The sequence below is a fragment of the Scyliorhinus torazame genome, chromosome 6 (assembly GCF_047496885.1).
Source record: "Scyliorhinus torazame isolate Kashiwa2021f chromosome 6, sScyTor2.1, whole genome shotgun sequence".
NCBI lineage: Eukaryota > Metazoa > Chordata > Chondrichthyes > Carcharhiniformes > Scyliorhinidae > Scyliorhinus > Scyliorhinus torazame.
The window spans coordinates 127,061,652-127,081,466 of record NC_092712.1 but is presented as its reverse complement, the minus strand read 5'-3'; the positions used below and the strand labels follow the sequence as shown (position 1 = coordinate 127,081,466).

Below are 19,815 nucleotides of genomic sequence, written 5' to 3'. Positions count from 1 at the left end.
CCCTCAAAGACCGTCTGAAGCCACAACTGCGGGATCTCCAGGATCAAGGGATAATATCCAAGGTGACGGAACCAACTGACTGGGTCAGCTCGATTGTCTGCGTCAAGAAGCCCTCGGGAGAACTGCGCATTTGCATCGATCCCAAGGATCTAAACCGCAACATTATGAGGGAACACTATCCGATCCCAAAGCGGGAGGAGCTGACGAGTGAAATGGCGCTTGCCAAATATTTTACAAAGCTGGACGCATCGAAGGGCTTCTGGCAGATACAGCTGGATGAGTCCAGCCGGAAGCTATGCACATTTAACACTCCCTGTGGGAGATATTGCTACAACCGAATGCCATTCGGCATTGTGTCGGCCTCCGAAATCTTTCATCAAATAATGGAGCAAATGCTCGAGGGCATTGACGGTGTACGGGTCTATGTTGACGATGTCATCACCTGGTCCACGACAGGGCGTGCAGCCGGACCCAGACAAAGTCCAGGCAATTAACACGATGAAGACTCCAGAGGACAAGAAGGCGGTCCTCCGCTTCTTGGGGATGGTGAACTTTCTGGGGAAGTTCATTCCCAATCTCACTTCACACACCACGGCCCTCAGACACCTTGTGAAGAAGTCCACCACTTTCCAGTGGCTGTCCGCACATCAAGCAGAGTGGCTTGAGTTGAAAGCGAAGCTAACCACCACTCCTGTTCTAGCCTTCTTTGACCCAGCGAGGGAGACCAAGATCTCCACAGACGCCAGCCAGGACGACATTGGGGCGGTGCATCTGCAGAAGGACAACACCTCGTCCTGGGCTCCAGTGGCCTACGCGTCCAAGGCCATGACGTCCACTGAGCAACGCTATGCTCAAATTGAGAAAAACTGCCTGGGCCTACTCACTGGCATCGTGAAATTCCACGATTATGTCTATGGTCTCCCGACCTTTACCGTGGAGATGGACCACAGACCCCTGGTGCACATTATACACAAGGACTTAAATGACATGACACCCAGGCTCCAGCACATTCTCCTTCGACTCCGCAGGTATGATTTTGAACTGGTTTACACACCCGGGAAGGAGCTAATCATCGCGGATGCCCTTTCCCGTGCCATCACCTCACCATGTGAGCAGGTAGACTTCATGCACGACATCAAGGCGCAGGTGTAACTGTGTGCCAGCACCCACCCGTCATCCGACGACCGACTCGGCATCATTCGGGAGGAGACCGCCAAGGACCCTCTGCTGCAGCGGGTCATACATCACCTCACGAATGGCTGGCAGAAAGGGCAATGCCCCAATACTATAATGTAAAGGATGACCTAACTGTTGTCGAGGGGATCCTTCTGAAATTGGATCGCATCGTCATTCCGCGCAGCCTCCAGAGCTTGGTGCTCACGCAGATACACAAGGGACAAAAGTGTAGGCGCAGGGCCCAGCAAGCTGTCTATTGGCCCGGCATCAATGAGGACATCTCAACTGCGTGACATGCCAGCGGTTCCTGCCTGCTCAGCCCAAAGAGACGCTTCACCAGCATGAGCTCGTGACCTCGCCGTGGTCTGGAGTTGGTGTGGGCCTCTTTCACGTCAACGAGCGTGACTACGTCCTGATTATTGATTACGTGAGCGACAACAGTCCCTGTTTCTTCAGTCAAGAATAGTCCAACTTTACAAAGCAATACCACTTCCAGCACATCACCTCAAGCCTGCATTACCCACAATCTAATGGGAAGGTCAAAAAAGGAGTCCACGTCGTGAAGCAAATGCTCTGTAAGGCTGCGGACTCAGATTTGGACTTCAATCTCGCTCTTCTGGCATACAGGCAACCCCTTTGTCCAATGGGTTATCTCCGGCTCAGCTCCTAATGAATCGTAACCTGCGGACGACTGTCCCAGCCATTCATGTACCTGACCTGGTTCACCTTCCAGTGTTGCAAAAGATGCAGCAAATCAGAACCAGGTAAAAGATCACATTTGATGCTCACGCTGCAGATCTGCCGCTCCTCTCTCCGAAGGACACTGTTCACATTCAGTTGCCTGGTGGCGGCTGGTCAGCTCCTGCTGTTGTGGTTCGACAGGCTGCTCCCAGGTCGCTCGTGGTTCGCATGGTGGATGGATCGATTGTAAGGCGTAACAGAAGGGCGCTACGCAAACTTGCATGGCCACCACCGGATCTCACTTTCCCAGATGTCACTTTGCCCGACCTGGACATCTCGCACCATGAGGCACCAGCCTGGCTGCATGCCAACCGGTCAAGGCACCATAATCTCCGCCTCCACCTCTCAGGCGGTCCAAGAGAATCCGTCGACAGCCTCAATGATTGGACTTATAAATAATTCCCTGTATATATGATGTTATGTTTCTGCACGCTAGACACCTTACATATCCATCCACTCAACGATTTTGTATATAGTTACTCTTGTAAATATGTCGTTTCTGTTCTAAGCAGCCGACAACATTTTTTTAAAAAAAGGGGGATGTCATAATATGCACCCATGCACATCATGAGGTAAAAACAGGCAGTGACAGACACCCAGGTGAGCCAATCAATGTACAGAACAGAACACGACCAATCACAAGACAGGACACCAGAGGGGGGCTTCCAACTATAAAACACGCAAGGCATCAGCACTCTGCCTCTTTCCACTGGTGATAGCTATAGTGATAGTCAGGGTGTACAAATCATTCAACATCTCCAACACGTGGATCAGAGTTAGCCTGGTCTAGATAGTTAATGTTAGTTTACTTAGGGTAGTAGAGAGTCAACCCACAGGCAGCTGTGTGTTTTGTTGCTAGGGTTCAATAAATCTTTTATTGAACCAACGCCTTCGTTTGGTGTATGCTTGATCAGTTAATTGCATCGTGTGCAATCCGTGTTACCCCAGGGTGAACAACACAACGTGGGGGACTCCCATAATCTGGCACATCATAACTGAAGGTTCTTTTGTTTCTTCTGCCTCCGTATATAGTTCAGGCAGTGTCCTATTGGGCCCCCCTCCACCAACACCCCGACTCCCTCCCTCCCCACCACCCTCCTATCCTGTGCTTTCCCCCCCACTTCCTTTCCCTTCTGTTGGTCTCTCCAGCGCAAAGATTAGTGCTTGTACCATTTGTTTTTTGTACAACTGTGTTGTGAACTGTTTTAATAATCAGAGTCTTCTACCCTCCCTCCCCGTACGTTGGTACTGAGGGGAGGGTACCCTGTTTCTCCAACACAAAATTAGTGTTTGAACCGTTTGGCCTTGTATATATTTTTTACCGTTTTAATAAAAAGATATGAAAAGGGACAAGTCACATGACATTGGCTAAGGCACCAGAAACGACAATGACACACGCAGTCCTGTTGATCCTGCAAAGTCCGACTTACTAACAACTGGGGGCTTGTGTTGAAATTGGGAGAGCTGTCTCAGAGACCAGTGAAGCAACAGTCTGACATAGTCATACTCACAAAATAATGCCTGACAGACATCAGCCCAGATACCACCATCATCATTATCCCTGCATATGTCAAAGAACAAAGAACAAAGAAATGTACAGCACAGGAACAGGCCCTTCGGCCCTCCAAGCCCGTGCCGACCATGCTGCCCGACTAAACTACAATCTTCTACACTTCCTGGGTCCGTATCCCTCTATTCCCATCCTAGTCATGTATTTGTCAAGATGGCCCTTAAATGTCACTATCGTCCCTGCTTCCACCACCTCCTCCGGTAGCGAGTTCCAGGCACCCACTACCATCTGCGTAAAAAACTTGCCTCGTACATCTACTCTAAACCTTGCCCTCTCACCTTAAACCTATGCCCCCTAGTAATTGACCCCTCTACCCTGGGGAAAAACCTCTGACTATCCACTCTGTCAATGCCCCTCATAATTTTGTATACCTCTATCAGGTCTCCCCTCAACCTCCTTCGTTCCAGTGAGAACAAATCGAGTTTATTCAAATGCTCCTCATAGCTAATGCCCTCCATACCAGGCAGCATTCTGGTAAATCTCTTCTGCACCCTCTCTAAAGCCTCCACATCCTTCTGGTAGTGTGGCGACCAGAATTGAACACTATACTCCAAGTGTGGCCTAACTAAGGTTCTATACAGCTGCAACATGACTTGCCAATTCTTATACTCAATGCCCCAGCCAATGAAGGCAAGCATGCCGTATGCCTTCTTGACTACCTTCTCCACCTGTGTTGCCCCTTTCAATGACCTGTGGACCTGTCCTCCTAGATCTCTTTGACTTTCAATACTCTTGAGGGTTCTACCATTCACTGTATATTCCCTACCTGCATTAGACCTTCCAAAATGCATTACCTCACATTTGTCCAGATTAAACTCCATCTGCCATCTCTCCACCCAAGTCTCCAAACAATCTAAATCCTGCTGTATCCTCCGACAGTCCTCATCGCTATCCGCAATTCCACCAACCTTTGTGTCGTCTGCAAACTTACTAATCAGACCAGTTACATTTTCCTCCAAATCATTTATATATACTACAAAGAGCAAAGGTCCCAGCACTGATCCCTGTGGAACACCACTGGTCACAGCCCTCCAATTAGAAAAGCATCCTTCCATTGCTACTCTCTGCCTTCTATGGCCTAGCCAGTTCTGTATCCACCTTGCCAGCTCACCCCTGATCCTGTGTGACTTCACCTTTTGTACTAGTCTACCATGAGGGACCTTGTCAAAGGCCTTACTGAAGTCCATATAGACAACATCCACTGCCCTACCTGCATCAATCATCTTAGTGACCTCCTCGAAAAACTCTATCAAGTTAGTGAGACATGACCTTCCCTTCACAAAACCGTGCTGCCTCTCACTAATACGTCCATTTGCTTCCAAATGGGAGTAGATCCTGTCTCGAAGAATTCTCTCCAGTAATTTCCCTACCACTGAAGTAAGGCTCACCAGCCTGTAGTTCCCGGGATTATCCTTGCTACCCTTCTTAAACAGAGGAACAACATTGGCTATTCTCCAGTCCTCCGGGACATCCCCTGAAGACAGCGAGGATCCAAAGATTTCTGTCAAGGCCTCAGCAATTTCCTCTCCAGCCTCCTTCAGTATTCTGGGGTAGATCCCATCAGGCCCTGGGGACTTATCTACCTTAATATTTTTTAAGAAACCCAACACCTCGTCTTTTTGGATCTCAATGTGACCCAGGCTATCTACACACCCTTCTCCAGTCTCAACATCTACCAATTTCTTCTCTTTGGTGAATACTGATGCAAAGTATTAATTTAGTACCTCGCCCATTTCCTCTGGCTCCACACATAGATTCCCTTGCCTATCCTTCAGTGGGCCAACCCTTTCCCTGGCTACCCTCTTGCTTTTTATGTACGTGTAAAAAGCCTTGGGATTTTCCTTAACCCTATTTGCCAATGACTTTTCGTGACCCCTTCTCGCCCTCCTGACTCCTTGCTTAAGTTCCTTCCTAATTTCCTTATATTCCACGCAGGCTTCGTCTGTTCCCAGCCTTTTAGCCCTGACAAATGCCTCCTTTTTCTTTTTGACGAGGCCGACAGTATCTCTCGTCATCCAAGGTTCCCGAAAATTGCCGTATTTATCCTTCTTCCTCACAGGAACATGCCGGTCCTGAATTCCTTTCAACTGACACTTGAAAGCCTCCCACATGTCAGATGTTGATATGCCCTCAAACATCCGCCCCCAATCTATGTTCTTCAGTTCCCGCCTAATATTGTTATAATTAGCCTTCCCCCAATTTAGCAAATTCATCCTCGGACCACTCTTATCCTTGTCCACCAGTACTTTAAAACTTACTGAATTGTGGTCACTGTTACCGAAATGCTCCCCTACTGAAACATCTACCACCTGGCCGGGCTCATTCCCCAATACCAGGTCCAGTACCGCCCCTTCCCTAGTTGGACTGTCTACATATTGTTTTAAGAAGCCCTCCTGGATGCTCCTTACAAACTCCGCCCCGTCTAAGCCCCTCGCACTAAGTGAGTCCCAGTCAATATTGGGGAAGTTGAAGTCTCCCATCACCACAACCCTGTTGTTTTTACTCTTTTCCAAAATCTGTCTACCTATCTGCTCCTCTATCTCCCGCTGGCTGTTGGGAGGCCTGTAGTAAACCCGCAACATTGTGACTGCACCCTTCTTATTCCTGATCTCTACCCATATAGCCTCACTGCCCTCTGAGGTGTCCTCCCGCAGTACAGCTGTGATATTCTCCCGAACCAGTAGCGCAATCCCGCCTCCCCTTTTACATCCCCCTCTATCCCGCCTGAAACATCTAAATCCTGGAACGTTTAGCTGCCAATCCTGCCCTTCCCTCAACCAGGTCTCTGTAATGGCAACAACATCATAGTTCCAAGTACTAATCTAAGCTCTAAGTTCATCAGCCTTACCCGTAATACTTCTTGCATTAAAACATATGCACTTCAGGCCACCAGGCCCACTGTGTTCAGCAACTTCTCCCTGTCTGCTCTGCCTCAGAGCCACACTGTCCCTATTCCCTAGTTCTCCCTCAATGCTCTCACCTTCTGACCTATTGCTCCCGTGCCCACCCCCCTGCCATGTCCTGTCCAACCAACAGGGTAGACCCAGCAGAGGTGGTGGCACAGTGGTATACAGTTGGGAGGGAGTTGCCCTGGGAGTCCTCATCGACTCTGGACCCCATGAAGACTCATGATCACACATGGGCAAGGAAATTTCCTGTTACCAACACCACTGCACCACTTGGAGGAAGTACCAAGGGTGACAAAAGCACAGAATATACTCTGGGTGGGGGACTTAGATGTCCACCACCAAGTGTGGCTTGGTAGCACCACTGCTGATTGAGCTGACCGAGTCTTGAACAACACAACTTGTATTTTGGTAGGTGGTGAGGGAACCAATAAGAGGGAAAAACCTACTTGACCTCATCCTCATTAATCTTTCTGTCGCTGATGCATCTGTCCATTACAGTATCGGTAGGAGTGACTACCGCACAGTCCTTGTGGAGGTGAAGTTCTGCCTTCACATTGAGGATACCCTCCATTGTATTGTGTGGCACTACCACCGTGCTGAATGGGATAGACTTCGAACAGGTCTAGCAACTCAAGACTGGGTACCCGTAGAGTGGATGTGGGCCATCAGCAGCAGCAGAATTGTACTCAACCACAATCTGTAACCTCATGACCCCAGCATGTTCCCCACTCTACAATTATTGGTTCAATAAATAGTGCAGCTGAGCATGCCAGGCGCAGCACCAGGTGTGAAAAAGGAAGTCTCAACCGTGAAGCTTCAACACAGGACTACTCGTGTGCCAAACAGTGGAAGCAGCAAGTAATAGACAGAGCTAAGCGATCCTACAGCCCATGGATCAGAGCTAAGCTCTGTAGTCCTGTCATCCAGAAGTGAATTGTGGTGGACAATTAAACAGCTCACTGGGAGAGGACGCTTCACAAATATCTCCATCCTAAATGATGGAGGAGCCTGGCACACCAGTGCAAAAGATAAGGCATTTGCTCCAATTTTCAGTCAGAGGTGCCAAGTGGGTGATCCATCTCGGTCTCCTCCTGAGGTCCCAACATCACAGATTCCAGTTTTCAGCCAATTCAATTCACCCCACGTGATATCAAGAAATGGCGGATAGCACGGGATGCTGCAAAGGCCTTGATAATATTCCGGCAATAGTCCTGAAGACCTGTGCTCCAGAACTTGCTGTGCCCCTAGCCAAGCTGTCCCAGTACAGCTACAACTGGCATCTACCCGCCAACGTGGAAAAGAGATTAGATATATCCTGTCCACGACTTCCGGTGGCAGCCATGGAGGGGTAGGTCGCACATTTGATAGCTCTTGCCTGTAACGGACTTTTGGACCTTTTTCCCCTGTTTTTTTTTGGATTTTATGGGATAAAGCAGTGAAGAGTGAGACAGTAAGGAGAAATCCCCCTCCGGTGTATGGAGAATTGGACCAGAAGTGGCCGTGTGAGACGACAAAATCCTATAAGGGAGACGCAAGCAGAGCTGGAAACACGGGACAGCATGGCGGAGGGCAAGGGCCGCGGGGAGACAGCACAGTGGTCAATGGAGCAGCTGGTGAAGTTTTTCAAGGATTGCTTTGCCAAGCTGAAGAATGACATGCTGGACCCGATTAAGGCTTCGATTGATCAAGTGGTTCAGAATCAGGAAACCCACGGGAGAGCGATCCAGGAGGTCGAACAAAAGTTGGCCGAGCACGAGGAGTATATAACAGTGCTGGAAAGCAAGGTGGTGATGATGAACGACCGCCAGAAAAGAATGCAGGAGAAGCTGGAGGACCTGGAGAATAGGTCCAGGAGGCAGAATTTCAGGATTGTTGGCCTCCCTGAAGGCAGTGAGGGATCGGATGCGAGGGCCTACGTGACGGCATGTTGAAGAAGTTGATGGGGGCTGGGGCGTTCCCTCGGCCTCTGGAATTGGACAGAGCGCACAGAGCCCTCGCGAGGAAGCCCAGAGCGAACGAACCGCCAAAGGCCAGAGTGGTACGTTTTCACCGTTTCATGGACAAGGAATGTTTTGCGGTGGGCCAAAAAAGAACGGAGCAGCAAGTGGGAGAACTGTGAGTAGCACATTTATCAGGACCTGGGAGCGGATTTGGCCAAGAGGCGAGCTGGGTTCAATCGGGCAAAAACGACCCTCTTTAAGAAGGGGGTGAAGTTCGGGATGCTGTACCCAGCCCGCCTGTGGATCACACACGAGGAATGGTATGCCAGACGAAGTATGGACGTTTATTAAAGAAATGATGCTGGAGGCGAATTGAAAGACACTTAAGCCTTGGAGAAGTACTGTGGCAGCGATTTGTGGTGCTGGATTGTAAAAATTTAAGTAGCTCTATGTGAAATAATGGGCTGTGTGGATGGTTAAAGGTTGATCTGTCTTGTAGGGACCTTGTTAGAGGGGGGGATGGACTTTGAATTTAGTTCTGCTTTTTGGGTGACAATTTTTTTCTAAAGTGATTGTTTCTTCACTGTATTTTTTTCTGTTGTTTGTTTACTGGGGAATGTGATGCTTTTAAAATGTTTATTCACGTGCTGGGGGGGGCGGGGCGGGGGAGAGGAGAGTACAATAGGGAGACAGACTGCTTGGTGCCAGGGGCGGGAGCTATCGAGTCAGCATGGGTCAGCTGACTCTCGGAAACGCAGTGGGGGGGGGGGGGGGTAGACAGGTGTTAAGCTGAAGCTTGACTTGGGGGATTGGGTTTTTAGTGTTGTTGCTGGGGGGGGGGGGGAGAGAGGTGGGGGAGCTGCTTTGCTGATAAGGGAGGAACTGTTACTAGGGGACAAATGGTAGGTCGGGAACGGCGACAGCCTGAGTGGGGATTCGAGGAAGCGGGGGGGGGCGAGCTCAAGGCTGGCCTAAAAAGGTGATGGCTAGTTGGCAGGGGGGGGGGGGGGGGGTGCCGTTGGAAGCCCCCCCATCCAGGCTGATCGCATGGAACGTGAGAGGACTGAATGGGCCGGTCGTGTGTTCGCGCATTTGAGGGAACAGAAGACGGACGTGGCAATGCTACAAGAGACACACCTAAAGATTACAGGCCAGACGAGATTGAGGAAGGGGTGGGTTAGCCAAGTGTTCCACTCAGGACTGGACTCAAAGACCAGGGGGGTAGCGATCTTGATCAGCAAACATGTGACATTAGAGGCAGTGAGAATCGTGTCAGACAAGGGGGTAGGTACATAATGGTGAGTGGGAAGCTGGAGGGGGTGCGAGTGGTACTTGTGAACATATATGCCCTGAATTGGAACAACGTGGAATTTATAAGGTGGGTATTAGGTAACATCCCAGACTTAGAGTCACATAAACTGATCATGGGAGGGGACTTCAACACAGTCATTGATCCGGAATTGGACCGGTCAATATCCAGGTCAGGGAGGAGGCCGGCTGCGGCAAAGGAATTGAAGGGTTTTATGGAACAGATGGGGGGCGGGGGGGGGAAGTAGACCCATGGAGGTTTGCACGGCTGAGGACAAAGGAATTTTCCTTTTTTTTCACATGTCCACAAGGTATACTCTCGCATCGACTTTTTTGTTCTGAGCAGAGCGCTAATACCGAAGGTGGTGGATACTGTGTACTTGGCAATTGCAGTGTAGGATCATGCCCCGCACTGGGTGGATCAACGGGTGTAGATCTCCAAATTTCTTTCTCTGTCAGTCTGGCCTCAATAAAAGTTGAGACGGATTCGCACGTAAACAGAAGTTATTTATTTAGCTTGCAAGCTTGAATCATCTTACAGAAATGTAAGAGACATCCAGCTTCTTACATTCCAGAAAACGACTGAACTAAAAGACAAAGGGATCTCTGCAAAATCAATTCAAATGGTATCAAGTTTCACATACTCGACGGACATAGGTCAGCCTATGTCCCTCCTGACCTGTTCGATCTATTCTGATTGGCTCACTTCCAATCCCTTTCTCTGGCCCCTATCAATGAAGCATCACCCTCATAGACACACCTCTTCCTGCTTTTTCCATGCGGTCTCAAATTCCTTTGTCCCTAACTGCAAGAATCAAAGTGGCTTATTTCTACATTACATTAACTAGTAACTCTAAAGTAACTATTTTATATCACATTCGTCATTCCCTCCTTTTATCATTCCATGATAACCGAACTATCCAATCTATAGCTACGGTTCCTCATCTAAAAAGATCCGTCGCTGCATTTCCAATTCCTGCCTTAGCCCCCCTTCATCTGCTTCACCCTCATGGATTTTAACAGTTAAATTTTTTTTCTCGGTGATTGGGGCGGTGATCTGATCTAGTGCACCCCGCATTCTACCCATCACACATTTAAGGATGGCCAGGCCCACAAAGATGCAGCCGATAGCTACCACTAGATACATGGCCATATTTATCAACCAGTCCTTCCATCCTCCAGATCCCCAGTTACCCCAAGAGTCAGGATCCTGCATCCCGTCCAAGTGATCCCGTATGCGATCCATAAATGTAGTAATGTTAGCGGTCAAGTCCTGAACACCCATGATCCACTTGCCCTGTACTATGGCGCATACCCCACCCTCACGGGCCAGAAGATAGTCAAGAGCATACCGGTTCTGCATTGCAAACAACCGTAGCTGAGACAACTCCTTAGTTATTGCCCCGAGGGCTCCCAAGGTTTCATTTCCCAAGATGGTAAGGCCGCAAATAAAATAATTCCGATCACTAACAGCCAAGGAACCCACCACACCTCCCAGTGTCAATACGCTCAGAATGCCCCACCCGGCTGAGTGGCCCCGGTTGGGTGCAAGAACCTGAGGTTTTTTCCAGTTTTCGCAAAATTCAGCAGAGACTGCCCGGCGTGCTAACTGATTATGCAGGTTCCACGCCGAAGGGCAGGGGACTGTGGTAGGGACTAGAGTCCCTATAGCAATTCGGCGGGGAAATGGGGTGACAAAACGTTGGTCGCCGCACCATTAAATAAAAAGTAGTATCCTTGTTCCGTGTGGAGACTAGCATCACAATCAGCATATCGGTTGCGTAAGGACCTCCCAGTAGCCCAGTTTATCCAATTTTGAAATGCCCATTCGGGCCGCCCAGCAATGCAGAAAGCCCTATTCCCAACAGTGATATGAGAGACATTCGCCCAGCCACAAAGGAGCTGGAGGCCAGCGTTCAATGGAACGCAAGTGGTGTTATAACAAACGCATTGGCCAGACGCCTGGGTGATATGGCACCTCCTGTCCGTACAGGTGGGAAACAGACATGTTATATTTGTGTCCACCTCTACCAGCAAACAGCCATATCCTTCACTGCTGAAGCAATTCTCGTACGACCGGGAATCCCTATTGGGAGTGAAGTGGCTAGGTATGTACGCCCTCCACCGTCGCAGCCTATCGTACTGTGAATGGGAATTACCCCGAGGAAGGGGAAGGCAAATAGCCGGTGGTGCTGAATCTGGATCGTAAGGAAGAGTGACGTGCTCGGGCAATGGCTCGGAACGCTGACAATGAACCACCGTTTGGGGAGTGCCCCAAAGCGGTGAAACAGGAAATAACCTAGACACCGCTGCGGGGTTTGGGTAGCAGACAACCCGTCCCTGGCCATACAGACGGTGGTAAATCTGGTAGAAGAGATTCATACTACCCGGGTTTTCCTCAGTTTGGCCTTTAATTAACTTAAGTGCATCTCCCGGTAACCTACGTTCTAGCTGTACTTCCCTTCTCACACGCCCCGTCCTCTCTCTAGTCCCTTTCTCTTTCTCATGGTCTCTTCCTACACTCTTCTGACAGCCTGATGTTACCTTTATTGTACCACTTTTAACACATCCAAAATCAAATTTACATGTATTCCAAAAACAAGGCAATGTCCATATAATGTTCCCTTCCCATCGCCGGGACCGGTGCAGCTGCTTCATGACTCCCGCATTCTCCTTAACTTTGATGACCTTCCATGAGTCGATACCATGTCCTCGTATATGGGGGCAGCGAAGAACATCACCTTTGCATAGGTGATGTATCCTTGTAGATTGGTTGGGGCTACACAGATACATAATATTCCCCTTTTCCATGTCCATCGCCAATAACACGCCAAGCGAAGTGAGGCCAAATATCAGACAGACGATGCGTAGCCACTCCATCATGCTCCACACCTGTAAAATAGCACTGGAGAAGGGAGGCAGGTTAGTATCCGACCTTTTACAGTAGTGGAGATGGACTCAATTTTTTTAGTTTTGAGGGTCTGATTGTGTCTCTCAACCACCCCGGCTGCCTGCGGTCTGTAAGCACAGTGTAACTGCTGGCGTATGCCCAACTGGGAGCAAAACTCCTTGTTAATTTGTCCAATAAAATGAGGCCCATTATCAGAACTTAACTGAGCTGGTATACCGTACCGGGGAATGATTTCCCTCATCAAGACTTTAACCACAGTAGCAGCTTTACTATAGATAGTCGGATACACCTCGACCCATCTGCTGAACACATCCACAATGACCAAAACATATTTGTAACATTGACACCTTTCCAACTCAATGTAATCCATTTGGAGCGTCTCAAAGGGACCACTGGGCAACGGGGTTTGCCCCTTCCCACAAGGGATACCTTTTCCGGTGTTATATTGCTGACAAATCAAACACCGATTACTGATACTTTGGGCCAACCCCTGCATTTTAGGGTGCCACCAAGTGTCCAGCAACAAATCACTAGTCCCTCGAGCCCCACAATGAGTTGCAAAGTGTACACATTCAATGACCCATAAAGCCAGTACATCAGACATACAAGTCTGATGTGCTGGTGTGGTCCATAAAGAGGAAACAGAATCATATGTACAACCTAACCGTTTCCACATTTGTTTATCACTCTCAGGAGCGTCCTCCTGTAACCTTATGACGTCTGGCATTGGCTTGTCAGAAGCAGACACATTCATAGTAGATCGTTTAGTCTGACTTAACATTTTAGGCACCATCACTTGCTGAATTTGTGCGGCTGTGCGCGCTGCACAATCTGCTCGTTCATTACCAACGTCAACTGGGGTTGTACCATTCGTGTGGGCAGCGCATTTAATAACGGAAATCTGCGCTGGCAGAAGGAGGGCCTGCAGTAGGTCATTAACTAAACCCCGGTGGGATATTTGACCACACATAATCATGTCAGGTTGTTCTGACGAAATGTCACTCAAATCGCCCCTTATTGTGGTAGTTTCCTGAATCAAGGCTAAACAGTCGTGGCCAGGTGCGTCTTCATGGACAGGGGGACCACTAAGAAAACAGGCTGGATTGATAGTGGTACAGTGTTTAAATGTCAGACGTGGATTGTTCAAAAGGTATATCTCATACCTATTCTGACGAGCTGCGGTAAGATGCTGACCATTCGCCCCATATCCCTGGCATGGTACTGGTCATGGACCTGACGTGTAATATGAGGGCTTACCGAAGCTGACTGTGGCCATAAATGTGGTGATATTGTAACAAAATCGGCTGTACCTTCTTTTCCCGTGACTGTGGCTGTAACCTTGACTGGCCATTCGGTCTCAAGTAATGGCCGGTATTTGTCCTCCAACTCCCTGTTTCGTCCAGTTCTGTCATAGGCCAGGGTAACGTGATGGAGTGACTGTTCAATGTCTAACGTCCACCACTGGGGGGTGATAGAAATATAGCACTGTTGTCTCATCCTCCTCTTCGCTGATCCACCCACCCAAAGTCACTATATTGGAGCTCCTGCTGGTAAACTACCATTTCTGCCGCTTGTTGGGATCGCAGATCATCCTTTTTCATTACATACTCAGTCTTAACCTTTGTAACTGAGCCTCCTTCTTGGCCTACACCCTCCTTCCAGTAAAATCTGACTGCCCTTGCCATCTGGGAAGGGTCGTTCTCTGTCCAATTCATGTTATTACATTTCACAGCAGTAACCACAGAAGGTGGTAGGCAATGCATTAACATAGCACAGTATTGAGGGGAATTCTGACCATTTTGATACAGCAAATCGCCTGACTGCCCCCGGTAGATTTCATTAAAACGCCCCAGACATTCCTATGGCTCGTCAATCTTCCTAGGTTTTAGGTCTAAGATAACAGAAAGATTTATGGGCCTTTGAAATGTGCTATTCAACGCATTCAAGATCTGTGTCCTTCTTTTCTCTATTTGCTCTCTTTTTTTTTTAAACTTAAAAATGTTTGAAAATTCAAATTGAATTACTGCAACTTGCAAGCTTAGCTCTGATCTCAACTCAGAACTAAATTTACAATTTGCTTAACACAAACTTGTATAACATTTACAACTTAATTATTTCTTTATCTTAACAATTTTTCTTTTAACAAGTTTTTTTTCTGTTACATACACATAAGTATTAGCAAAATCAACTATCATCTCCAGATTGACACTTTTTAAAATGGTGTCCATGATCTTCTTTAAGTTTCTATTAATCTCCAGATAAAATGAGATAAACCTTATTTCAAGTAAGTAAAATTTAAGATTCTGGCAATTTCAATCAATTGCTTTCGAAAATAATAACTTTTATCAAAGAGGTGGAGAAACCCACTGGTTTCCTTTAATTAATTCAAAACGTAACTTTGCTGGTGTTCACTGACTCAAAGGAAAGGTATCCGATTACACTGCAGACTGGTGCTGTTATCTCAAGGCCTGAGTGAGAAGCACTGTCTGTTTTCAACTCCGCCTGCTGCTTTGAGAGACTTCTGCTTCAACCAATATGCAGCATTCCTCACAATCTCAACTAGACCTCGGAACTTTACAGTCCAAGGAGACAATTTTAGCTTAATCAACTATATATTTAAAACACTCACACATAGAGTTGAACCATCTTCAGATTTAAAAACAGTTATACTGGACTGAACCTTCATTAATTAAGTCACATCAGCCTCTGAACCCTGATAATAGACTGAACCTTCATTAATTAAGTCACATCAGCCTCTGAACCCCGATAATAGACTGAACCTTTATTATTTAAGTCCCATCAGCCTCTGAACCCTGATAATAGACTGAACCTTTATTATTTAAGTCCCATCAGCCTCTGAACCCCGATAATAGACTGAACCTTTATTATTTAAGTCCCATCAGCCTCTGAACCCCGATAATAGACTGAACCTTTATTATTTAAGTCCCATCAGCCTCTGAACCCTGATAATAGACTGAACCTTCATTAATTAAAGTCCCATCAGCCCAAAACCCTAACCCAAGCCGAAACAACAATATGAAATCCCATCAATTAAAGTGCTAATCCCCAGACTGACCTGTGATTTCGTCGAGGCAGTCTTTCTGTGCCAACCGCGAGTGACCAGACTAATCAGACGATAAGAAGAGGGGAACAATCAATGCTGGTCGTTTTCCATTTCTACATTGAGGGCCCTTTGTTCCCGTCCTCCTGTTCATAATCAGTCTAATTCTGATTTCGCAGTTGGATCAGGATCGCCCAGAGAAATCCCGGTTTTCGGCACCAAATGTAGATCTCCAAATTTCTTTCTCTGTCAGTCTGGCCTCAATAAAAGTTGAGACGGATTCGCACGTAAACAGAAGTTATTTATTTAGCTTGCAAGCTTGAATCATCTTACAGAAATGTAAGAGACATCCAGCTTCTTACATTCCAGAAAACGACTGAACTAAAAGACAAAGGGATCTCTGCAAAATCAATTCAAATGGTATCAAGTTTCACATACTCGACGGACATAGGTCAGCCTATGTCCCTCCTGACCTGTTCGATCTATTCTGATTGGCTCACTTCCAATCCCTTTCTCTGGCCCCTATCAATGCAGCATCACCCTCATAGACACACCTCTTCCTGCTTTTTCCATGCGGTCTCAAATTCCTTTGTCCCTAACTGCAAGAATCAAAGTGGCTTATTTCTACATTACATTAACTAGTAACTCTAAAGTAACTATTTTATATCACATTCGTCACGGGTTACTGTGGAGAGAGGGCAACACCCGTTGTGGAGACTGGATGTGGCGTTGCTAGTGGACGAGGCGGTCCGTGGGCGGGTTAACAAATCCATCCAGAACTATCTGGATCAGAACTATTTGGGCAGCACGGTAGCACAAGTGATTAGCACTGTGGCTTCACAGCGCCAGGGTCCCAGGTTCGATTCCCCGCTGGGTCACTGTCTGTGCGGAGTTTGCACGTTCTCCCCGTGTCCGCGTGGGTTTCCTCCGGGTGCTCCGGTTTCCTCCCACAGTCCAAAGACGTGCAGGTTAGGTGGATTGGCCATGCTAAATTACCCGTAGTGTCCATAAGGGTTGGGAGGGGTTATTGGGTTGCGGGGATAAGGTGGAAGTGAGGGATTAATGTGGGTCGGTGCAGACTCGATGGGCCGAATGGCCTCCTTCTGCACTGTATGTTCTATGTAATCTATGTAATATCTGGAAACAAATGATACGGGGGAGGTTTCTGCAGCGACGGTCTGGGAAGCTTTGAAGGCAGTAGTCAGAGGGGAATTAATCTCGATACGGGCCCACAGAGAAAAGGTGGAACGGGCTGAGAGGGATAGGTTAGTGGAGGAGATACTCAAGGTGAACAGGAGTTACTCGGAGGCCCCGGACGTGGGGCTACTGAGGGAGCGGCGGAGGTTACAGGTGGAGTTTGGGCTGCTGACCACAGGAAAAGCAGTGGAACAGTTGAGGAAGGCAAGGGGGGGGCGATCTATGCGTACGGGGAAAAGGCAAGCAGAATGTTGGCGCAGCAGCTCAGGAAAAGAGAGGCGGCCAGGGAGATAGGTAAAGTAAAGACTAGAGACGGTAATACTGTCCTGAACCCAGGGGGGTGAACGAGGTGTTTAAGGACTTTTATAGTAAATTATATGAGTCGGAACCCCCGGCTGGGGTGGAGGGGATGAGGCAATTTCTGGATCAGTTGAGGTTCCCGAGGGTGGAGGAGGACCTGGTGGAGGGGCTGGGAGCCCCAATTGAGATTGAGGAAATAATCAAGGGGCTGGAGTGCATGCAGTCGGGCAAGGCCCCTGACAGCTACCCAGTGGAATTCTATAAGAAGTTTTCAGAGATATTGAGCCCACTGCTGGTGAGGACATTTAACGAAGCAAGAGAGAAGGGAGTCCTCCCCCCCAACAATGTCACAGGCCTCGATTTCATTGATCTTGAAACGGGAGAAGGATCCGGAACAATGCGGGTCATACAGGCCGATTTCTCTACTGAATGTGGATGCCAAACTGCTGGCTAGGATACTGGCCACAAGGATAGAGGACTGTGTCCCGGGGGGTTATAGGGGAAGACCAGACGGGAGTTGTTAAGGGCAGACAACTCAAGGCCAATGTTCGAAGGCTTCTAAATGTTATTATGATGCCCTCAGAAGGAGAGGAGGCGGAGGTGGTGGTAGCGATGGATGCGGAGAAGGCTTTTGATCGGGTGGAGTGGAATTACCTGTGGGAGGCGCTGGGAAGGTTTAGGTTTGGTGAGGCCTTTATTGAATGGGTGCGGTTGCTCTATCCGGCACCAGTAGAGAGTGTGCGTACGAACCGGCTGAGGTCAGGGTATGTTGAACTACACCGAGGGACAAGGCAATGGTGCCCCCTCTCCCCGTTACTGTTTGCTCTGGCCACAGAGCCATTGGCCATGGCATTAAGAGCCTCTAGGAACTGGAAAGGGCTGGTTCGGGAGGGGGTGGAGCACAGGGTCTCGCTATACGCAGATGACCTGCTCTTGTACATTTCGGACCCGTTCGAGGGGATGGGGGAAGTAATGCGAATCTTGGGGGAATTTGGCAATTTTTGGAGGTATAAATTGAACATGGGGAAAAGCGAGATGTTTGCGATCCAGGCAAGAGGGCAGGAGAAGAGACTAGGGGAGCTGTCGCTTAGAATGGTAGGGAAGAGCTTTTGATATCTGGGAATCCAGGGAGCCCGGAAATGGGAGGTACTACACAAGTTAAACCTATCCCGGTTGGTAGAACAACTGGGAGAGGACTTTAAGAGATGAGACATGCTCCCGCTATCACTGGCGGGGAGGGTACAGACCGTGAAAATGACGGCCCTCCCAAGATTTCTGTTTGTCTTTCAGTGCCTCCCCATCTTCATCCCCAAGGCCTTTTTCAAGCGGGTGAATGTGGTAAACCACTGTGTTCCTATATTAAGGGTTGTACGGTAGAACCTGCGCTACAGGTTCGCCTGGGCCCCTGCATGCTAGCTCCGTCCAGGTGCCGGGTTATAAATATGCATGGCCTTCAGCTCGCAGCCATTTCGTCAGCTGCTGTAGGAGGCCACACTTCAGAGACTGATAAAGCCTCAGTTTGAATTCAACTTCGTCTCCAGCCAAATTGATCGTGCCTCAATTTATTAGTATCTGATTCAGAAGATGGACCTCCGGATTAAACCAGATCGACTGCAGCTGGATCCACACACAAGCGATGCCAGAAAGGACTTTCAGCGCTGGCTAGCTTGTTTTGAAGCGTATATCAACGCGGCGCCGACCCCTGTTCCAGTGGCCCAGAAGATTCAAATCTTGTACTCCAGACTCAGCTCTAAAATCTTCCCGCTGATCCAAGATGCGCCCAATTACGCTGATGCTATGACTCGCCTCAAAGAGAGTTATGAGCAGAAGACGAACACGCTCTTCGCAAGACACGGGCTCGCAACGCGTACTCAACTACCTTGTGAGTCAATCGAGGACTTCTGGAGGGCCCTGATCCCACTAGTTCAGGACTGTGACTGCCAGGACATTACAGCTAAGGAGCACTCAGATCTCCTTATGAGGGACGCTTCTGTATGTTATCAGGCAGCGGCTCCTAGAAGGGGCCACGCGCGACCTCGCAGAGGCTAAAACACTAGTGCTTTCCATGACGGTCGCCCTGCGCAATGTACAGTCCTGCGCCCCCAACCGCGCGGCCCACTCCTCCTACACTTCATGGGTCCCACAGGCAGCCGCCCCAGCGGGGGCGCTACCCATTCAATACGCCTGCGCTATGCGCCAGCCAGTGATCTCCGGGGGGCCCCGATGCTATTTTTGCGGCCAACAAAGACACCCCCGCCAACGCTGCCAGCCCCACGCTGCCCTTTGTAAGGCCTGTGGGAAGAAGGACCACTATGCAGCGGTGTGCCAGGCCCGCTCAGCGGCAGCGGTCGCCCCCACCCCACCCCAGTCACGGACAATGGCCGCCGCTATCCTCCCCTCCTCCCCAGGCCATGTGCAAGCAATGGGCGCTGCCATCTTCTCCCCCGCAGAACACGTGCGTTTCATGGGCTCCGCCATCTTGCTCCACCCCCGCAATGTGCGTTCCATGGGCGCCGCAATTTTGTGACCCCCAGGACTTCTGGGCGCCGCCATCTTGTCCAACCCGCAGCACATGGAGACCAACAGCGTTTCAGGACCCCGACGCTGTGGCAGCCTCACTACCCGACAATCAACCACGACTCGCATCCATGGTAATTGACCAGTCCCGACCACACACTCTGACCAACGCATCCACCAGCGTG

At 49.0% G+C, this 19,815-nt stretch overlaps 2 protein-coding genes across 2 annotated transcripts in view; one reads left to right on the top strand and one right to left on the bottom strand.

Annotated features, from left to right (window-relative positions):
- LOC140425008 (biotinidase-like) overlaps positions 1-19,815 on the top strand; it is a 60,564-nt gene that overhangs the window by 14,646 nt on the left and 26,103 nt on the right. The gene's annotated exons all lie outside the window — the stretch shown is intronic.
- Positions 10,234-15,998, bottom strand: LOC140425009 (uncharacterized). The gene is made up of 2 exons (XM_072508776.1): positions 15,632-15,998; positions 10,234-12,549 (listed from the first exon to the last, which is right to left on the bottom strand). Exon 2 carries the CDS (start codon positions 12,525-12,527, stop codon positions 11,310-11,312), a length of 1,218 nt encoding a protein of 405 aa, XP_072364877.1. The 5' UTR covers positions 12,528-12,549; positions 15,632-15,998; the 3' UTR covers positions 10,234-11,309.